General features: G+C 37.8%; 1 protein-coding gene across 1 annotated transcript in view; it reads right to left on the bottom strand.

Annotated features, from left to right (window-relative positions):
- PTPRR (protein tyrosine phosphatase receptor type R) overlaps positions 1-16,894 on the bottom strand; it is a 524,127-nt gene extending 507,233 nt beyond the window's left edge. Inside the window, exon 1 of the mRNA XM_053716785.1 lies at positions 16,748-16,894. Coding sequence (XP_053572760.1) covers positions 16,748-16,805 — 58 coding nt within the window. The 5' untranslated portion in view covers positions 16,806-16,894. The remainder of the gene's footprint in view (positions 1-16,747) is intronic.
- Positions 16,895-20,610: the final 3,716 nt, after the last annotated feature.

Raw genomic sequence — 20,610 nt, 5'->3', positions numbered from 1 at the left:
ATACCAAAGGCTGCAAAATACCATCAACCCACTGTTAGAGGTGTTCAAATAAAGAACCAATACTACTATCAATGGGTCTCCCTGTCATGCGCTCTATAGATTTGTGTGTCTTTGGTAGATGTTGAAAAATAGATGTAAAAGTAATACTGTATTCAACATACAGATATTCAAACGTTTACCTATCAAAAAACCCATGTTCATAGCATAGCCATCATCAAGTAACCCATATAATTCTTGTTAAAAACGTCTAGCAGGGTTGTAAGGTAAATGTGGTAGCTATGAGAATCAGAAAACTGGCATTCAGCTGCACGAATATAATCAGTTTTATTTAAAATTACCACCAATCCACTTTTATCTGCTCCTCTGATCACAATATACTCATAGCTACTCAGGTCTTGGAAGTGTCTTTTATCTCTCGAAAGATTACACAGTGAAAAAGTTTTGTCTGTGACAATTTTCTCAAGTCTGATTCCACACATCGATGAAACATTTCAATAATTAAACCCCTACTATGTATGGGGTAAAAAGTGGATGGATTTTTCAGTTTACTCACTTCATTGCACAATGAAGAATCAGACCTGAGAGGACACATACTATCATATATTAAGTCCTTCAATACTAAAAAGTCACATGATTCATGAAAAGAGAAATTATTAGAAGAGATTATATTAGTGGATATGAATCTCTCAACGGAGTTAATATTTTCAAGATGAGACTCAGAAAAATATCTCTGCAAGGTAATGTTTCTTACTAAGCGGTTAACATCCAAAATAGATTAAAATTCTCTGATGGTACAAAATTCAACCCATAACTTAATACTTGATTTTCAACTACTATCAAGGTGCGATTGGACAAATTAATTACACTCCAGATCTGTATTTCATGTTGCTATCTCTCAGGGGATATCTCTTTTGTATTTGTGCCTGTATATTTTCTTTCTTTCCCCCTTCTTTTGATTTTTGTTGTGTATGAAAAAAACAGTTCAATTTGTTTTTGATCCCCCTCCCTTGCAAACAATAACGTTTTACCAGCAGCCTCAGAATAAGCATTATTTGCCATTACCTTATCTTGTGTAGTCTGTGGTACAAACCTATAGTGTAAAGTAGGTAATTTATGTTGAACAGACAGAATAGAGGAATTCTCTGATACACTAGATACATTCTGCGTGCTACCCATTTGTTCTATATATATATAACTATATAACTACTATATAACTACCCATTTGTTCTGATTGCTATGGTGGCAACCCGCAGTTGAACCATCTTCCATTGACTCTGCCTCACTGTCTGATAATGTAACACGTCTATTAGATCTACTTCTATTTCTATGACTATTACTTCCATGATTACCACTTCTAGATCTTTCGAAAAAAATGCTTTTGTCTCCTAAGCACTGATCTTTGTCCTTTCTACCAGATATAGACTGTTAGATTCATAATCAGCTCTGTCCCTCAAATACTTTTTGCGTCAATACTGGTCATATGTTTTGCTTAAGATGAAAGTAAAAGCATCAATCTAAATGAGTATTCTGACACTACACTATTCCAGTCATTAATAAAAGTTTCAGTCACAAAAGCTGGGAACTTGTTAACAAGCAAGCCCATAGGTATCTTGTTAATTTCAGAATATGAATTCAGCATATGTTCCAATGTCATGTACATATATATTTAATAATGCTGCCCATCGCTGTGCTACTTACCCCCTTTGCTGCACAAGGTTCTTATGTCGTCTGTGACGGCATCAGAACAAGGCTCCCATAGGAGCCTATGGAAGCGCACTCTCGAAAAGAACAATGCTTCCTAGCAATGCGAACGCAAGCTCATGTTTGCATTGTGATTTACTTGTAATACCAGTGTACATTATCGTGTGCTGGTATTACAAAGTGAATCGCTGATATCGCTTGCACGCCAGCAATATTTAGCGGTCCATTTGTAATCTATGAAAAACAAGATACTGGCGAACCTCCAGGCACTTTTTAAATGGTTTATTAATGAAGACATAAAATAATTAAAAAGTACATATGATTCCAGCATGTCAGCGTCTTACGTGTTTCGGCGGTATCAGCCTTAATCATAGACATAATGGGCATGCAGTAGAGGGCATTTAAATAGCACTTGTAATCTGGCCCATATTCTTCTGCCTAGATTAAGCTTACTTCTCTGGATAGTGATATGAATATACCAGCCATTCTTGACCTCCCTTACAATATTTGTCCTTACCATCTTAGCTGGCAGTCTATTCCATGAACCAACCAACCTTTCTGTAAAGAGGTGCTTCTGCAAATTATTCCTGAACCTGCTGCCCTTCAACTTGACATCATAACCCCTTGTTCATGTATCATCATTATCATATTTAGCAATAATGCATAAGCACCAGGAATCTCAGGATGTCTTGCAATACATTTCAGCTACAGTATGTGTTTCTTTTGATAGTGAAAAGGTTGAATCTTGCTTACTTTAAGCATAGATACTACAGATAGAAATAGTAATTACCTTCTAGTGTTTTATTAACAATACAGCCTTTTGTATAACGAGCTTCATACATTTTATTACATTATAAACAATACCAGCAGATGTTCCACAATAATGCTGCACTTTGCAAGCACTGTAGAAAAGAGGGTTAAAAAAAACAAGTTACAAAGCTATATTTAGCTTCACATTCAGGTTATTCCTTTGAGACTTCTAAAGCAGTGAGGAAATATTTAGAGGAAAGCTGGAAGGATTTTAATACCCTAAATATGTCTTCTCTAGTTGTTGAATGGACATATTATTCCTCTACTTTTTAATGTCACTTTTAACTCTGGTTCATAAATAAATACTTAATGTAATCTGTATAAAGTTGATTCAGCAAAACAATGAAGTAGTTATATAATGTCTGAAAGCTCAGTAGCGCAGCATGTTAGGCTGAATATAGCTGAATATAATGCCTCCTATTGCTTCAGGATACAATAACATTTCTTTCATAACATTAATGATTACTGTAGGACACAAGTGAAAGAACAATGCCACATTACCAGAATCTAGTTTTCATTCTGATTTTATTGAAGAAAAAAAAATCAGTCAATCCCCATCTCCCAAATCTGTTGCTTTTCTTGGATCAAGCTATTAACACAATGTAACACTATAAATTATAAGTATTATCTATAATGCGAAAACAACACTCAGTAACTTGCCCCAGTGAACAGCAAGAACATTTTCTATTGAGGGGCTTTTATGGAGCCCTTACCTACCCTCTGTTTCCCTTACATGGAGATGAGACCCCTCATTTAAAAGGGGTAGAGTTCCCTCTTTTAAATTTACAGTCACAGATACCTTTACTTTGCAGTTGATCACCATTATAATGATGAATAAAGTCACCACTGAATTTTGTGAAGTTTTAAAATGTTCCTACATGTTTACAATGATATATTTTACACCTACTCTTTTTCTGCATGAAGTACAATATGGTACAATATGACAAATATTTTGTTCTATTTCCTACTTTTCAATTATTATTTTTTTAAATCCTATTTTTTTTGTGTTTTGAGAAGGTGAAAGAATGCTTAATGTGGCCAACAAAGCATTTTATTGAAATATTTAGGAAATAATGACTCTGCTGGTGTTAACCATGTCACATATTCAATAGAACACTAAGGACAAGATCACAAGTAAAGCACTAAATATCTCTTTCATGAAAGCAATGTTTGTGCTCCACTGTGTAGTACCAGTGCACGCTAATGTGCGCTGGTATTAAAAGTTATCAGCAATGCAAATGCAAGAGGGGTAAGTCACGCAGCGATGAATGCAAATTTAAATATACATGTAAATTATAATATACATATTTATATTTATGGGTTTGTAAGTGTATATAGGTATATTAACACATGAATATATATGTATATACAGTTGTGCTCATAAGTTTACATACCCTGGCAGAATTTATGATTTCTTGGCCATTTTTCAGAGAATATGAATAATAACACAAAAACTTTTCTTTCAATCATGGTTAGTGTTGGGCTTAAGCCATTTATTATCAATCTAACTGTGTTTACTCTTTTTAAATTCATAATGACAACAGAAACTACCCAAATGACCCTGATCAAAAGTTTACATACCCTGGTGATTTTGGCCTGATAACATGCACACAAGTTGACACAAATGGGTTTGAATGGCTATTAAAGGTAACCATCCTCACCTGTGATCTGTTTGCTTGTAATTAGTGTGTGTGTATAAAAGGTCAATGAGTTTCTGGACTCCTGACAGACCCTTGCAACTTTCATCTAGTGCTGCACTGACGTTTCTAGAATCGGAGTCATGGGGAAAGCAAAAGAATTGCCAAAGGATCTGCGGGAAAAGGTAGTTGAACTGTATAAATCAGGAAAGGGATATAAAAAGATATCCAAGGAATTGAGAATGCAAATCAGCAGTGTTCAAAATCTAATCAAGAAGTATGTATGTATTGGGTACTTTTAAAGCACGGCTAATCACCCGTAAGGGTCTCAAGGCGCTGCTCATTTTATCAACCTCGGAAGGATGAAAGACTGAGTGGACCTTGCCGGGGATCAAACCTGCAACCCTTGGGTTGCTACAGAGCTCAGCCACAGTGCCTTAGCATGCTGAGCTATCTGTCCGAAGAAGTGGAAAATGAGGGGTTCTGTTGAAACCAAACCATGGTCAGGTAAACCAACTAAAATTTCAGCCACAACTGCCAGGAAAATTGTTCGGGATGCAAATACAAACCCACAAATAACTTCAGGTAAAATACAGGACTCTCTGAAAATATGTGGTGTGGCTGTTTCAAGATTCACAATAAGGAGTCACTTGAAGAAAGATGGGCTACATGGTTGAGTCACCAGAAGAAAGCCATTACTACGCAAATGCCACAAAGTATCCTGCTTACAATACGCCAAACAGCACAGAGAAAAACCTCAAACCTTCTAGCACAAAATCATTTGGAGTGATGAGACCAAAATTTAGCTTTTTGGTCACAACCATAAACGCTACATTTGGAGAGGAGTCAACAAGGCCTATGATGAAAGGTACACCATTCCTACTGTGAAACACAGAGGTGGATCGCTGATGTTTTGGGGGGGTGTGAGCTACAAAGGCACAGGAAATTTGGTCAGAATTGATGGCAAGATGAATGCAGTATGTTATCAAACAGAACCCCTCATTTTCCATTACTTGATTAGAGTTTGAATACTGCTGATTTTCATTCTCAATTCCTTGGATATCTTTTTATATCCCTTTCCTGTTTTATACAATTCAACTACCTTTTCCCACAGATCCTTTGACAATTCATATGCTTTTCCCATGACTCAGAATCCAGAAACGTCAGTGCAGCACTGGATGAAAGATGCAAGGGTCTGTCAGGAGTGAAGAAACTCATTGACCTTTTATACACACACACTAATTACAACCAAACAGATCACAGGTGAGGCTGGTTAACTTTAATAGCCATTCAAACCCCTTTGTGTCAACTTGTGTCCATGTTATCAGGCCAAAATTACCAGGGTATGTAAAGTTTTGATCATGGTCATTTGGGTAGTTTCTGCTGTCATTATGATTTAAAAAGATTAAACACAGTTGATTGATAATAAATGGCTTCAGCCAAACACTAACCATGAGTGAAAGAAAAGTTTTTGTGTTATCATTCATATTCTCTGAAAAATGGCCAAGAAATCATAAATTCTGCCAGGGTATGTAAACTTATGAGCACAACTGTACATATATACAGGGAGTGCAGAATTATTAGGCAAGTTGTATATTTGAGGATTAATTTTATTATTGAACAACAACCATGTTCTCAATGAACCCAAAAAACTCATTAATATCAAAGCTAAATAGTTTTGGAAGTAGTTTTTAGTTTGTTTTTAGTTATAGCTATTTTAGGGGGATATCTGTGTGTGCAGGTGACTATTACTGTGCATAATTATTAGGCAACTTAACAAAAAACAAATATATACCCATTTCAATTATTTATTTTTACCAGTGAAACCAATATAACATCTCAACATTCACAAATATACATTTCTGACATTCAAAAACAAAACAAAAACAAATCAGTGACCAATATAGCCACCTTTCTTTGCAAGGACACTCAAAAGCCTGCCATCCATGGATTCTGTCAGTGTTTTGATCTGTTCACCATCAACATTGCATGCAGCAGCAACCACAGCCTCCCAGACACTGTTCATAGAGGTGTACTGTTTTCCCTCCTTGTAAATCTCACATTTGATGATGGACCACAGGTTCTCAATGGGGTTCAGATCAGGTGAACAAGGAGGCCATGTCATTAGATTTTCTTATTTTATAGCCTTTCTTGCCAGCCACGCTGTGGAGTACTTGGACGCGTGTGATGGAGCATTGTCCTGCATTAAAATCATGTTTTTCTTGAAGGATGCAGACTTCTTCCTGTACCACTGCTTGAAGAAGGTGTCTTCCAGAAACTGGCAGTAGGACTGGGAGTTGAGCTTGACTCCATCCTCAACCCGAAAAGGCCCCACAAGCTCATCTTTGATGATACCAGCCCAAACCAGTACTCCACCTCCACCTTGCTGGCGTCTGAGTCAGACTGGAGCTCTCTGCCCTTTACCAATCCAGCCACGTGCCCATCCATCTGGCCCATCAAGACTCACTCTCATTTCATCAGTCCATAAAACCTTAGAAAAATCAGTCTTGAGATATTTCTTGGCCCAGTCTTGACGTTTCAGCTTGTGTGTCTTGTTCAGTGGTGGTCGTCTTTCAACCTTTCTTACCTTGGACATGTCTCTGAGTATTGCACACCTTGTGCTTTTGGGCACTCCAGTGATGTTGCAGCTCTGAAATATGGCCAAACTGGTGGCAAGTGGCATCTTGGCAGCTGCACGCTTGACTTTTCTCTGTCTCCTTTAAAATAACAAAATGAATATGTTCTGATCACTGAATACTGAAAGTTTGATCTAGAGACGTCTCTATTAAATATAATTTTTATATATGATTGTATTTGTATGTGAAATACATTTTTAATTTTATTAAATTATTTTATATCTTTATGACAAAGCCTTTATGAATTTGTATATACACTAATGAATTTATACCACATATAACCCTTCTTTTGGTATCTTCAGCTAATAGCGCCCTTACTACACCTATTTTTTCTTTTGCAATAAAATATTGTCAGGATCAGACCCTGGAAGTATCTGTTCCTTTAAGTCATGACCTATCACTATTCAGCTTTCCCTTTAAATTCTTCCCGCCAGCTAAAGTCAATGCTTAGTATTTTGTTTTCTGTTAGCAAGCAGCAAGCTGCCTACCTGAGCTAAAACCTTTTCTACTTTGAATTGCCTAAAAAACCTCAGTGAGTTTCCAGCTTCACGGAAGTCCAACTGATACAATTTGGATTATCTTCAATTGCTACTTTGTTTCTGCTGATTTCACTGCCGTTTGTTACAAAGCTAACCACCGGCTGTACCGGAACTTTCCGCTAAGGATTAAACAGTGCAACAGCGTGATCCTACTAAATCAGATTCAACATCGTACTTTCAAGGTACCTAAACCTAGAACTTTTTCTCTAAACTTTTGTTTACAAGTTTACCGTTTATTACAGTGTTTATTCAGAGCCGCACAGCTTCTCCTGACGTCACAGATCTCCGCTGTCAGTCAAACCGCTACATCGGGGAATCTCCTCCTCCCTTGCACTCGCAACCCCGCTGTCACTCAAACTACTACGTAGTGGAAACACCTCCTCCAGTACTGTACCGCTCCGAAGCAAATAGGTAATCTCCGCTACAACAACTCAGGAGATCAAGGTATATACTACATTATCTTGTTACCTAATTAAGACTTTATTATGCTAAATATGATACTGTGATGAAAACAACCTGAAGGAGAAGCATATTACAAATTTTCCTTAAAGACTCATATTGCAAATCATAGTGGAAATTACATGTCATACTGTAATATTGTCTTTCGCACTTTACCTTACCCAAGGCTGGCATAACTTAACTTTGCTCTTACATAAAATCTCTTCTAAACATTAACCTGAGGAGTTTTAAGAAATATAAGATAAAGCTAGCACAACCTCAGGAAAACGATACTTCTCAATAGTATCTATAAAAACTTAGGTTGTGATACATATAACCTATTTGAGGGGAAATTATTCACCAGTTGAGAACCAATCTCCTTTAGTTTTGACTTGTCATTTTTCACGACATAACAAATATAAACCTTGTTTTTTCAACATATTTTTTTTAATATATTTTATCTTAAAATCCATTCTATCAATCAATAAACTGCCAGTCCCCTGCTTCATCTAACTTTTTTTTTTTTTGTCTTGCGGCAGCCAATAAGTGTGCAAGCCGTGCGGCTCGCTGTTTTCAATGTGCTGGATTTTCTGGTTGGAAATGAACATTCATTAGGCAAACTTAGCTAATCAGAGTCATCTAATTGGCTAAGTTTGTTGCGCATTCAAGATAAGAGCATTGGGAATCCCTGATGGATTCAGTAAGTTGGGGCTGATAGCGCATTTGCTGCCAATGTTCTTTACTTACAGCAAGTAAGCAGTGAGTCTTGTGATTCACTGTTTACTTGGTTGATGTAGCTGCAAGTTTCACTGTATATCCTGCACTCGGGAGTGTGCATCTGGGAAAAATGTAATTCCATATGTCACTCAACACCTTTTCTCCCCCCAATTAGATTTTCTAGTTTAACTTTAGTGACATGTAGATCAAGCGGGACCGATCAACATGTCACTGAACTGAAGAAAAGAAAATCTATGGAGGTGGAGAAAAGCGATGTGAGTAACAGATGTTGTATAAACTTCTAAGTATTATTATATTAAAGCAGGATATTTTGGAAGCATTTATTCTTCCATCTCTCTCCAACTCTTCTTCTCACATACTGTTAACGAATGGACCCAAAATTTTCAAGCTTTGATTCGTCACTCCATAATACTCTTTTCCACTTATCTTCTTTCCAATCTTTGTGAGCTTTAGCATATATTAGCCTTTTCACCCTGTTCCCTTTCTGAAAAATTGGTTTCTTGGATGCTACCCTTCAACAAAGGCCATTCCTGATCAAACTTCTTCGGAGTGTAGAAGGGTCAGCTTAGGATCCCGATGAAGGTTCCAGATGCTGATCCAGGTCCTTGCTGAAATCCTTCTGGTCTCTCAACAAAAAAACTCTGAGAAACTTCTCATAGATTTTGAAAGTTTTCTTGACCTTCCAGTCCTTTTTTTTCTTTGACCTCTCCTGATTCTTCAAATTTCTTTATAACAGCTTGAATACCACATCTTGAGTATACAGTTTGTTTGCAGATTTCCCTTTAAGAGTGGCCTTGCTGATGCATATATATATATATATATATATATATATATACAAATATATATTTTTATATATATATATATATATATATATATACACACACACATATATTTATATATATATATATATATATATATATATATACACACACACACATATATATGCGCAAAAGTGATAGGTAGAAAAGGCTTTCTTTTGTGCGCCCCATAGAAGTCTAAGGGGAGAGGATATTCATGCGGTCACGATATCCAAAGTCCTGTAGTAAGGGCGCCTTACTCTTTCTCTTGCGCAATAACTTTTTACTTTCAACTTTTGATACACACTCTAATCCGGCCACGCTAATTTTTTACTTTGGGCACAGTCCACGCTCAAGCGAAAAAATCAGTTAGAGGATTTTGTTTTGTACTACAGTGTCCCTTTAAGCAACCTTGCATTACTACTTGCTATGTTTTGCTTCCCCTGTTTCTTCAAATATCAAGTATAAAAATGTAAAGGGTTCAGAGATGCTGTACCTGAGCCATTGTATTGCAGTACCCCCCCCCGGCCAAAAGTTTCTAGACCCCCACTTTGATCTGTCCCAACAAATGTTCCCAAAACTGACAGTTCAGGTTTGTCTCATGTCAATTCACTCTATTGGGGGACTGAGAAAATACCCTGTGCTGCTAGATTACCATGTCTGTCTACATACTGATATATTCTTGAAGTCTCTTACCAAACCGAATACTAGGTATGTTATTGTTTTCACTCCTTGAGGACAGTATATTTCCAGCTGAAACTTCTGAGTGGTTTGATAAACTTATATACAACCAGTTTGCCAAAAATAAACAAGGATGAACTTAAGACCTCACTGTGACGAGACCAATCTCGCCACTGTGCATTGGAGGAGCCTGGTTGCCCGCCTGCTGCCTTTAGACTATGGCCCCATGTTGAAATGCTTACTTTTCCCCTGCAAAGACACGAAAGCCGGGTCATTCAGTACTTGCCCTATTTGGACAGTGATACCCCAGATAGCTATGCCATGTAGCCCATTTGTATAACAAAAGACTTTGGCTGCATGGCAATTGAACTGTATTTCTCTGTCTGTGATAATTACATCAACCATTGTGTAAGGTAATTGTATCAACCATTGTGTAAGGTAACTGCATCAACCATTGTGTAAGGTAATTGTATCAATCATTGTGTAAGGTAACTGTATCAACCATTGTGTAAGGTAATTGTACCAACCATTGTGTAAGGTAATAATCACAGACAGAGGGGAGGATTTTGTGTGGGAGTGTCTGAGAGTATTGTATGTGTTTATTGGTTGTTTTACAAAACCCTGTGGGTGGTACTAATGTGTAAACATGTGTATTTAAGAACAATAAATACACAGCTCTTGCTGATTCTTGTTTTACCCTCAAGATGGAGCTTGGTCTCATGTTTGGGGGGAATTGCGACTTTGGATTATTCTTTTGCCTGTTCCAGGAGAGAAGGATTTAGTGTATTTTCCCCATTCGGTGTATTAACTGGGTTCGTGTGTTGCTATTCCCGTATTAAGGGCATCTTTCATCTGGTATTAACCCTTGATATACGGGCTATACTGTAACAATTGGTGGCAAGCGACGGGATTGTCCTCATAACCCAGAAGAGCAACTACACATCCGTGGATTTACAAGTTGGGGGCAACGCATGTCCCAGTACAGCGACCCTAAAAGCAACAGAATGGAACCAGCAGTGTTATACAAGGAGATACTGGATGGCCGGGATGCATTAAGGAAAGGCATCTGGTACCAGGCCCTGGATAATGTACAATACCAGCGGGGTGAAAGTCTCCCCAGTGAAGAGCAGCGGTTACCGAAGCAGGTGGCCCTGCGGATGCCCTTCCTGGGAGAGCAGCCCCTGGAGGAATGGGTGAAGGAACTACAGCACCGGGTATGGCAGGAGCTATGGCTGGAGGATGCCTACCAGGCACTCTGGTGGTATATGGCACAGTATATACCCTGGACAGCCGAGCATGACAAACCAGAGTGAGAGGAGTTTGATGGTCCTGGCTTGTTATGGGAGTCCTTTGCAGAGCCTGACTTCGGGAGCCCTGCGCAGACCAGACTTCAGGACATTTTCTACAAGAGGGAGGCTAGGCATGACTGGGCTGACCCCCATGAGGTAGAGCCAGACCTGGCTCAGTTAGCAGCCCTGGAGTGGGAACTGGAGCAGGACTACCGAGAGCTCTTCCACTCCATTGGGAAGGCACAGCAGGACAGCAAGGTGAAAGACCCAGATCCAGACCCATTCAGCTGGGAAGATATTGTGTAGTTTTACTGGGAAGGACCCCAGGTGGCCGGTAGAGATGGGACCGAGGTCTCTCCACTGGTCCTGCAGGGAATTGGGAGCCCAAACTCCATTCCCCAGCGGCAGGCTGAGTTACAGGGGGCAAAGACAGTTGGTCCTGTCCCCCAGCAGCAGAGGAATATGCAGGGAATCGGGAGCCCAGTCTCCATTCCCCAGCGGCAGGCTGAGTTACAGGGGGCAGAGACAGTTGGTTCTGCCCCCCATCAGCAGAGTGAGATGCAGGGGATTGGGAGCCCAGTCTCCATTCCCCAGCGGCTGGAAGTACGTATGGGAGAGGAGCTTGTTACCCCCTCTCCCCAGCGGCAGCTTAACGCACCAGGGGGAGACAGTAAGCCCCACAACCATGCAGATGGGACCGTGGTCTCTGCACTTACAGCACAGGGGGTAGGGATAGTCAGTCCTGTCCCCCAGCAACAGGGCTGTTTAGCCAAAGGGGAGACAGTCGGTCTCCCCCCACAGCAGCATGGTGCTTTGTCCAAAGGGGAGATGATCGGTCTCCCCCTCCAGCAGCTATGTATCCAAAGGGGAGACAGTTTCCCCCACCAGCAACCAGGCTCCCACCAGGCTACTTCCATGGTAGTGCTGGCACCAGGGCAGAGTACAGCTGGTCTCTGCCCACCTCGCAACCCACCAATTCAGCGTACCAGTCCCCCACACAGCCGTGGTGAGGCACCTGGACATGGAAAAGTTTCTCCTCTACCCAGGTGTAGTGACCATTTATTGTGGGTGGGCTGTACTGCTGATAGGGTTTTGTGGGTGGGTTGTTGGACTAACCAGGGCACTGACCGGCAGGAGGTGAGATACCCTGTTAGTCTGTTTGGAAAAGGGGAGAGATGTGACAAGACCAATCTCGCCACTGTGCATTGGAGGAGCCTGGTTGCCCGCATGCTGCCTTTAGACTATGGCCCCATGTTGAAATGCTTACTTTTCCTCTGCAAAGACACGAAAGCCAGGTCATTCAGTACTTGCCCTATTTGGACAGTGATACCCCAGATAGCTATGCCATGTAGCTCATTTGTATAACAAAAGACTTTGGCTCCATGGCAATTGAACTGTATTTCTCTGTCTGTGATAATTATATCAACCATTGTGTAAGGTAACTGCATCAACCATTGTGTAAGGTAATTGTATCAACCATTGTGTAAGGTAACTGTATCAACCATTGTGTAAGGTAATTGTATCAACCATTGCATAAGGTAATTGTATCACAGACAGAGGGGAGGATTTTGTGTGGGAGTGTCTGAGAGTATTGTATGTGTTTATTGGTTGTTTTACAAAACCCTGTGGGTGGTACTAATTTGTAAAAATGTGTATTTAAGAACAATAAACCCACAGCTCTTGCTGATTCCTGTTTTACCCTCAAGATGGAGCTTGGTCTCATGTTTGGGGGGAATTGCGACTTTGCGACGTTCCATGAGAGAAGTATTTAGTGTATTTTCCCCATTCGGTGTATTAACTGGGTTCGTGTGTTGCTATTCCCGTATTAAGGGCATCTTTCATCTGGTATTAACCCTTGATATCCGGGCTATACCGTAACACTCACATTTTTGGAGCAGTGTCTCTTTTCTTTAACTGTTGGGTCACATGACAATTTAGATATCATATGGGTTAGGTAAAATTCTTTACAGTGGTTCTTAAAAAAAAAATCTAAATATATTGTATTTGTATGACTCCTGAAGAAATTATGCCCATGTTCATCTGCAATTTGCAAACACTATATTCAATGCATAGTAAGCTTGTGTGTGAAATGTTTTATATGAAAAAAAGAGTAAAATGCAGTTCACATTTAAATAATTCTATTTGTCATTGTTTAGATTAGTATCAATCCTTGGATTTTCATTTCAACAAGACTAAGCAATAGAGGAAATTCTGGATTATCCTACTTTTACAAACAGGACAACAGATTATTTACATGATAAATATCTAAGCCCTAGGGATTGTTATTAGAAGACAGGTAAAGCGTAAAATGCTACATGAATATATTATCAATTTTATAAAATGTTAAAAAAAAATATTATTTAGCAAGAACCCCCCCCCCCACACACACAATATATCTAAACATAGAAAGTCTATTTGAAAGAAATGTTTTGACATTTTTTTTTTAATAGTCAAATGGAGGATCTAGAGTCCACCAATTTATATACAGTAACTGCAGAAGCCAAAAGAATTCCAGTAACTATAAAACATAAACAAATATATATTTTATATATACATACAGGTGGTGGAAAGATATAGCTATGGTTTACTTGTCAGGGGGTAAAAGCTACTAGCCCAGAGAGAAAAGTTACTAGTCCACTTTCTAAGATATCCAGGAGCACTGGACCACTGGAAATTTCCAGCCCTTCACACACGCACATATACACACATATATATATATATATATATATATATATATATATATATACACATACTTCCGGAAGGCTACCATACTAGAAGAGGCGATGAAGCAATGCATACCTGGTGCCATCAAGGCTTTTCACACAACTTGCAGCACCTACTGTACATCTTATTATCTTATTATGGTTGTAAAATGGTTTTATTTCTTCTTTTGCTACCAAAATAATTTATTCCTGCACACTTTAATGTAGTTTGGGACTTCTAATGCACTTATACCTGTATCTAGAACTCTATTTTAATATTGATTGAGACCCCAATACCAGTATCATATTTGCTATCATATATAAAATATATCTGACTGTTCTTTGATCAATTACTCTTTGTGCTACCCCAATCTCTTTATATCACACACACACACATATATATATATATATATATATATATATTATATATATATATATGTATGTATGTATGTATGTGTGTGTATGTATGTATGTATATGTGTGTGTATATGTATATATGTATATGTGTGTGTATGTATGTATGTATATGTGTGTGTATATATGTATATGTGTGTGTATGTATGTATGTAAGTATGTGCATGTACTGTATGTATGTATATGTATGTATGTGTGTGTGTATGTATATATGTATGTGTGTGTATATATATGTATATCTGTGTGTATGTATATATGTATATGTGTGTGTATGTATGTATGTATGTATGTGTGTGTATATGTATATATGTATATGTGTGTGTATGTATGTATGTAAGTATGTGCATGTACTGTATGTATGTATATGTATGTATGTATGTGTGTGTGTATGTATATATGTATGTGTGTGTATATATATGTATATGTGTGTGTATGTATATATGTATATGTGTGTGTATGTATGTATGTATGTATGTGTGTGTATGTATGTATGTATGTATGTGTGGGTGTGTATGCATGTGTGTGTATGTACGGAATGCATGTGTATGTATGCATATATGTGTATGTGTGTGTGTATACATAGTGAAATACATAGTGAAATTTCAATGACAACTGTACAATCATTGACAGGAAGCATCTACCAAATCTTCATGATAATATGGTTAAGTAAGTTGTTGCTGGTCTTTATCCAAATAATTATTACTATCAGTTAAACTGATTAAGAACCAATTAACAAAATGGTAGTTCTGTAAATAGGAATAAACTTTACTATTTATATACTTTAATGCAACTTTGTCAATGTAACGTGTATAGCATTACTCACAATGTGCCACATTACATATATAAATATTTTATGCTAGTTTATGAGTGGGTAGTACTGGAAATATAGTAATCTGCAGCCATATGAATAACTAGATCAATAGTTTTAAGAAAAATCATAAATCAAGGGAGTTTACCATATGTAGAAGCAAACTATTATAATGTATATTTTTTTATTTGCAGGTTTTTTTTTTTTTTAAATCACCCATGCATTTTTCTTTACAATGAGTAATGAGCAAAAATGCAGATTTTACTGATTATTGCCCTTCTGCAAAATTTTGGTTGCATTATAAACAGAATAACACTTATTACCCTTACATTAGATGCATATTAATTTTTAGGCTATTTAACCTGCTGATTAATTCAAAATGTTTTCTTAATATTAGTAATATAATTTCCCTTTCCTTGATGCATTTGTGGATTAACTGTTCTCATAAGTACTTCCTATCCTATTGTATTAAATAAATTGTTAATGGGAGAAATAACATCTGGCACATCTGGATACTGCGACCCTGCAGTAGGACTGTTCTGGGTCAGGATTTGCATGAGGATACACAATCACATCTACCATACTGCAATTTGAAAATAAAAAACAACTTTGATGAATAATTGTATGATCCCAATTGAAATTTAACACTTGATTAAGGGACTGATTTGTCACCACAAAGGTAAATTAATATATGTTTTTATCCATAACACTGATTATTAAATATATTTATTAACATATCATGTTTTGCATGTTATTAATACTAAACCTTTTGAGAAAAATACATACATGGCATATTTCAATAATTAGTTTATAAAATCTATTTAAAAAAAAAAAAAACATACATTAAACTGAGTTTGCAACAAATACATTGAATATATTACATATGTGGTTAACATATAGCAAACATAATTGAGAGTTTAGAATACAGTTCAGCAATCTTAAGTGCATTGGTTGTTACACTAATTGTTTCTTTTTCATGCAGTTTAACTGTTGAGTCAAGTAAGCAAAGGGAGCTACTACCTTATACATAAATATGTGCTTTAATATCATGTTATCGTTCACTTGATTTAAACACAAAACAAGAGTCACCAATTCTATACACAATCACTGAGAGCACTGTTTGCATCTGGAGCTGTCCTTAGTGCTGAACCTTCAGGATACACGCATATCACTAACACTGAAACCCGGACTTGCAATGCAAATAGTGGTATTGTTTGACTAAACATTACATTAAAATAGAAACGAATTAATACATGGTGTTCAAGATTGTCAATGTGTTTAGAATTACAACGCATACACGATAAAGGTGTCAAATGAAAAATGTATAAATGTATATTACAAACTATATTCACATGCCATGAGAAATTCAATGTGAATGCGGAAACAGGAATGAAAACATATATGTATGTTTTGTTTTTTGCATGTGCAACGATTTTTAAGGCAATATCAACACATCTAGCTTTGTCTCTCTTGGTTGCTTAACTGACACAATATTGTTTTCTCTTATTTAAACACCAATATGCTAAATTTCAAAACATGTAAATGTTTAACCCTTACCTGCAGTTTGGGAAATAAGCAGGAAGCAAAGCAAAGGGAATGCGTGCAACCTCTGCATGATGAAAATATAACACACGATCCCCAGGTTTAAAGCAGCATCTCCTTTATTTCCTGAAATGGCAATTTGATAATTCCTGTGGTTTGCACTTAGTCCTTGACTTCCCCAGACTACCTTATTCCTTTAGAATGTACCTATCTGTTTTATTTTTGCAGATTGCCTGTCTCTGCCTCCCTCCACAGTAAATTGCTGCTCTTCCTGCTGTAATAATTTTCTAAGATTCTGCTCTCTGCCTGCTCTACCACGTGTTTCCTGACTGCCACTCAGCTGCTGTTGCTGTCGCTGTGTAACTCAGCTCAGGGAGCTTCTGTTCATCAAACAAAAGCAACAAGCCACATTCAGAATCCCCAGCAGCCCATCTATCACTCTCTTATGAGCCAGCATCCACCCGCCCCTGCTTTTCCCTCAGAAAGTGGAAGTTGGTTTCAACCAGTTTCTTACATGTAGAAGTTGTTTTTTTAACTCTGTGGATTATTTCCACAGAGCTTCACATTGATTTTTTAAACTAAAAACAGAGTTTATATAAATAAAAGCTAAATCAAATGACCTAAACACACAGAAGGGATCTTACTAATAGTCCTCATTTATAAACAGACACAAAACTAGTTTGGGCATTAAACCTCTGATTAAGTTTTGCATTAATGCAAAACTTGCCATTTTAAAGAATTGAAATTTTGAAGGGTTAATCACATTTGGGAAAATATTTCAAAGTAAATATGCAAAGGCCAGACTCCTCTATAATATAGAATTATTGGTAGCTTGGCCCAGCAGTATTTTGAGCATGAAAACTTCTAGAATAATCACAATGAATGTAGCCATGAACCTCACTGTGGGTATAAACAGACTATGTCCAGCTACAATAATTATAAATGTGCTAAGCTTTGCCAGAGGGTGTTACAATTTTTAGTAAGTGATATTTTAATTTAAAAAAATCACCAGTTTGCCACTGATCTTAATATGCATAGTAGGCTACAAATTGCTTGCTCTTATTGTTAATCTTATGGAGTGATCTATATAAGACATTCAAAACAGTGTGTCACTCATTATTTGGCTGGACTATACACTAGAAACCATTCAAAGAAGGGCTATGAAAATGGTACATGGTCTAGGAATGAAAGGTTACCAGAAAATACTTTGTGCCTCAATAGAAAGAAAAGAGAGGTGATACAGCTTTATCTTCTCACCAGATGCTGCACCCCTTTACATTAAAACTGTCAAGCTCCAGCTGCTGTGTCCCACTGGGAAATATCCTGGTAGGCCAATCCAGCCTTGTCTTGAGGTAGGCACATAATCTCTGCACCTTAGAGAAATACTCATTTATTTTGCCATTTTTGATCATGAAGCACTAAAAGAGGGGTCATTTTATAGTTTGTTTGGATTTTACATAGGCCAACTAGACTGTTGCCTAAGGCAATTGTATTAAAGGCTATTACCAGATTTTTGGAAATTCTATCTCATGTTCCTTCACACTGCTAAGCTGATTAAATCTTTTACTTTTTTTTTCTTATTAACAAAACAATGCTCTTTTTCTGTCTACATACAGCATAACACATTTGTAGCACCTTTTGTTGTTTTTATGGGAACCGATCATGTAATATGTTACGGCTAGATTACGAGTTCGGTGTTAGCTTTAAAAAGCAGCATTAAGGGGTCCTGGTATTACGAGTTTGGTAGGTACAGGTGTACCGCTCACTTTTCTTCCGTGACTTTTCCATACCGCAAATCCCCTTACGTCAATTGCGTATCCTATCTCTTTAATGGGATTTGCCTAATGCTGGTATTACAAGTCTTGGAAGAAGTGAGCGGTACAGCCTCTACCTCCAAGACTCCTACCGCATATAAAAGTCAGTAGTTAAGAGTTTTATGGGCTAACGCCGGAACATAAACCTCTTAACTACAGTGCTACAAAGTACACTAACACCCATAAACTACCTATTAACCCCTAAACCGAGGCCCCCCACATCTCAAAGACTATAATAAAATTATTTAACCCCTAATATGCCGAGCGGACATCGCCGCCACCTACATTATACCTATGAACCCCTAATCTGCTGCCCCTAACATCGCCGACACCTACATTATAGTTATTAACCCCTAATCTGCCGCCCCCAATGTCGCCGCCACCTAACTACAATTATTAACCCCTAATCTGCCGCCCCCAACGTCGCCACTACTATATTAAATGTATTAACCCCTAAACCTAAGTCTAACCCTAACACCCCCCTAACTTAAATCTATTTTTAATAAATCTAAATAAAATTACTATAACTAAATAAATTATTCCTATTTAAAAATAAATACTTACCTATAAAATAAACCACAAGATAGCTACAATATAACTAATAATTGCATTGTAGCTATTTTAGGATTTATATTTATTTTACAGGAAACTTTGTATTTATTTTAACTAGGTACAATAGCTATTAAATAGTTAATAACTATTTAATAGCTACCTAGTTAAAATAATTACAAAAATACCTGTAAAGCAAATCCTAACCTAAGTTACAAATACACCTAACACTACACTATCAATAAATTAATTAAATAAATTAACTACAATTATCTAAAATAAAATACAATTATATAAACTAAACTATAGTACAAAAAAACAAACACTAAATTACAAAAAATAAAAAATATATTACAAGAAGTTTAAACTAATTACACCTAATCTAATCCCCCTAATAAAATAAAAAAGCCCCCCAAAATAATAAAATTCCCTATCCTAAACTAAATTACAAATAGCCCTTAAAAGGGCCTTTTGTGGGGCATTGCCCCAAAGTAATCAGCTCTTTTACCAGCCCTTAAAAGGGCTTTTTGCGGGGCATTGCCCCAAAGTAATCAGCTCTTTTACCTGTAAAAAAAGAAATACAATACCCCTAAACATTACAACCCACACACCCCTACTCTAAAACCCACCCGATCCCCCCTTAAAAAAAAACTAACACTACACCCCATTGAAGATCACCCAACCTTGAGCCGTCTTTAGCCAGCCGGGCACCGATGGGGCAGAAGAGGTCATCCGATCCGGCCAGAAGTCTTCATCGAATCCGGGCAGAAGAGGTCCTCCAAGCGGCAGAAGTCTTCATCCAAGCGGCATATTCTATCTTCAATCAATCATAGCGGAGCCGGTCCATCTTTAATCCAGCCAACGCGGAGCCATCCTCTTCTTCCGATGTCCTAACACTGAATGAAGGTTCCTTTAAATGGTGTCATCCAAGATGGCGTCCCTCGAATTCCGATTGGCTGATAGGTTTCTATCAGCCAATCGGAATTAAGGTAGGAAAAATCAGATTGGTTGATTTAATCAGCCAATCGGATTGAAGTTCAATCCGATTGGCTGATTGGATCAGCCAATAGAATTGACCTTGCATTCTATTGGCTGATCCAATCGGAATTTGAGGGACGCCATCTTGGATGACGTCATTTAAAGGAACCTTCATTCAGTGTTAGGACATTGGAAGAAGAGGATGGCTCCGTGTTGGCTGGATTGAAGATGGACCCGCTCTGCTCCGATTGATTGAAGATAGAAGATGCCGCTTGGATGAAGACTTCTGCCTCTTGGAGGACCTCTCCTGCCCGGATTCGATGAAGACTTCTGGCCGGATCAGATGAAGACTTGTGCCAGTCCGGATGTCCTCTTCTGCCCCATCAGTGCCCGGGTGGCTGAAGACAGCTCAAGGTAGGGTGATCTTCAATGGGGTAGTGTTAGGTTTTTTTAAGGGGGGATCGGGTGGGTTTTATAGTAGGGGTATGTGGGTGGTGGGTTGTAATGTTGGGGGGGTATTGTATTTCTTTTTTTTAC

This window comes from Bombina bombina, chromosome 6, assembly GCF_027579735.1.
Source record: "Bombina bombina isolate aBomBom1 chromosome 6, aBomBom1.pri, whole genome shotgun sequence".
NCBI classification, from domain to species: domain Eukaryota; kingdom Metazoa; phylum Chordata; class Amphibia; order Anura; family Bombinatoridae; genus Bombina; species Bombina bombina.
This window is presented reverse-complemented; position numbering and strand designations above follow the sequence as displayed.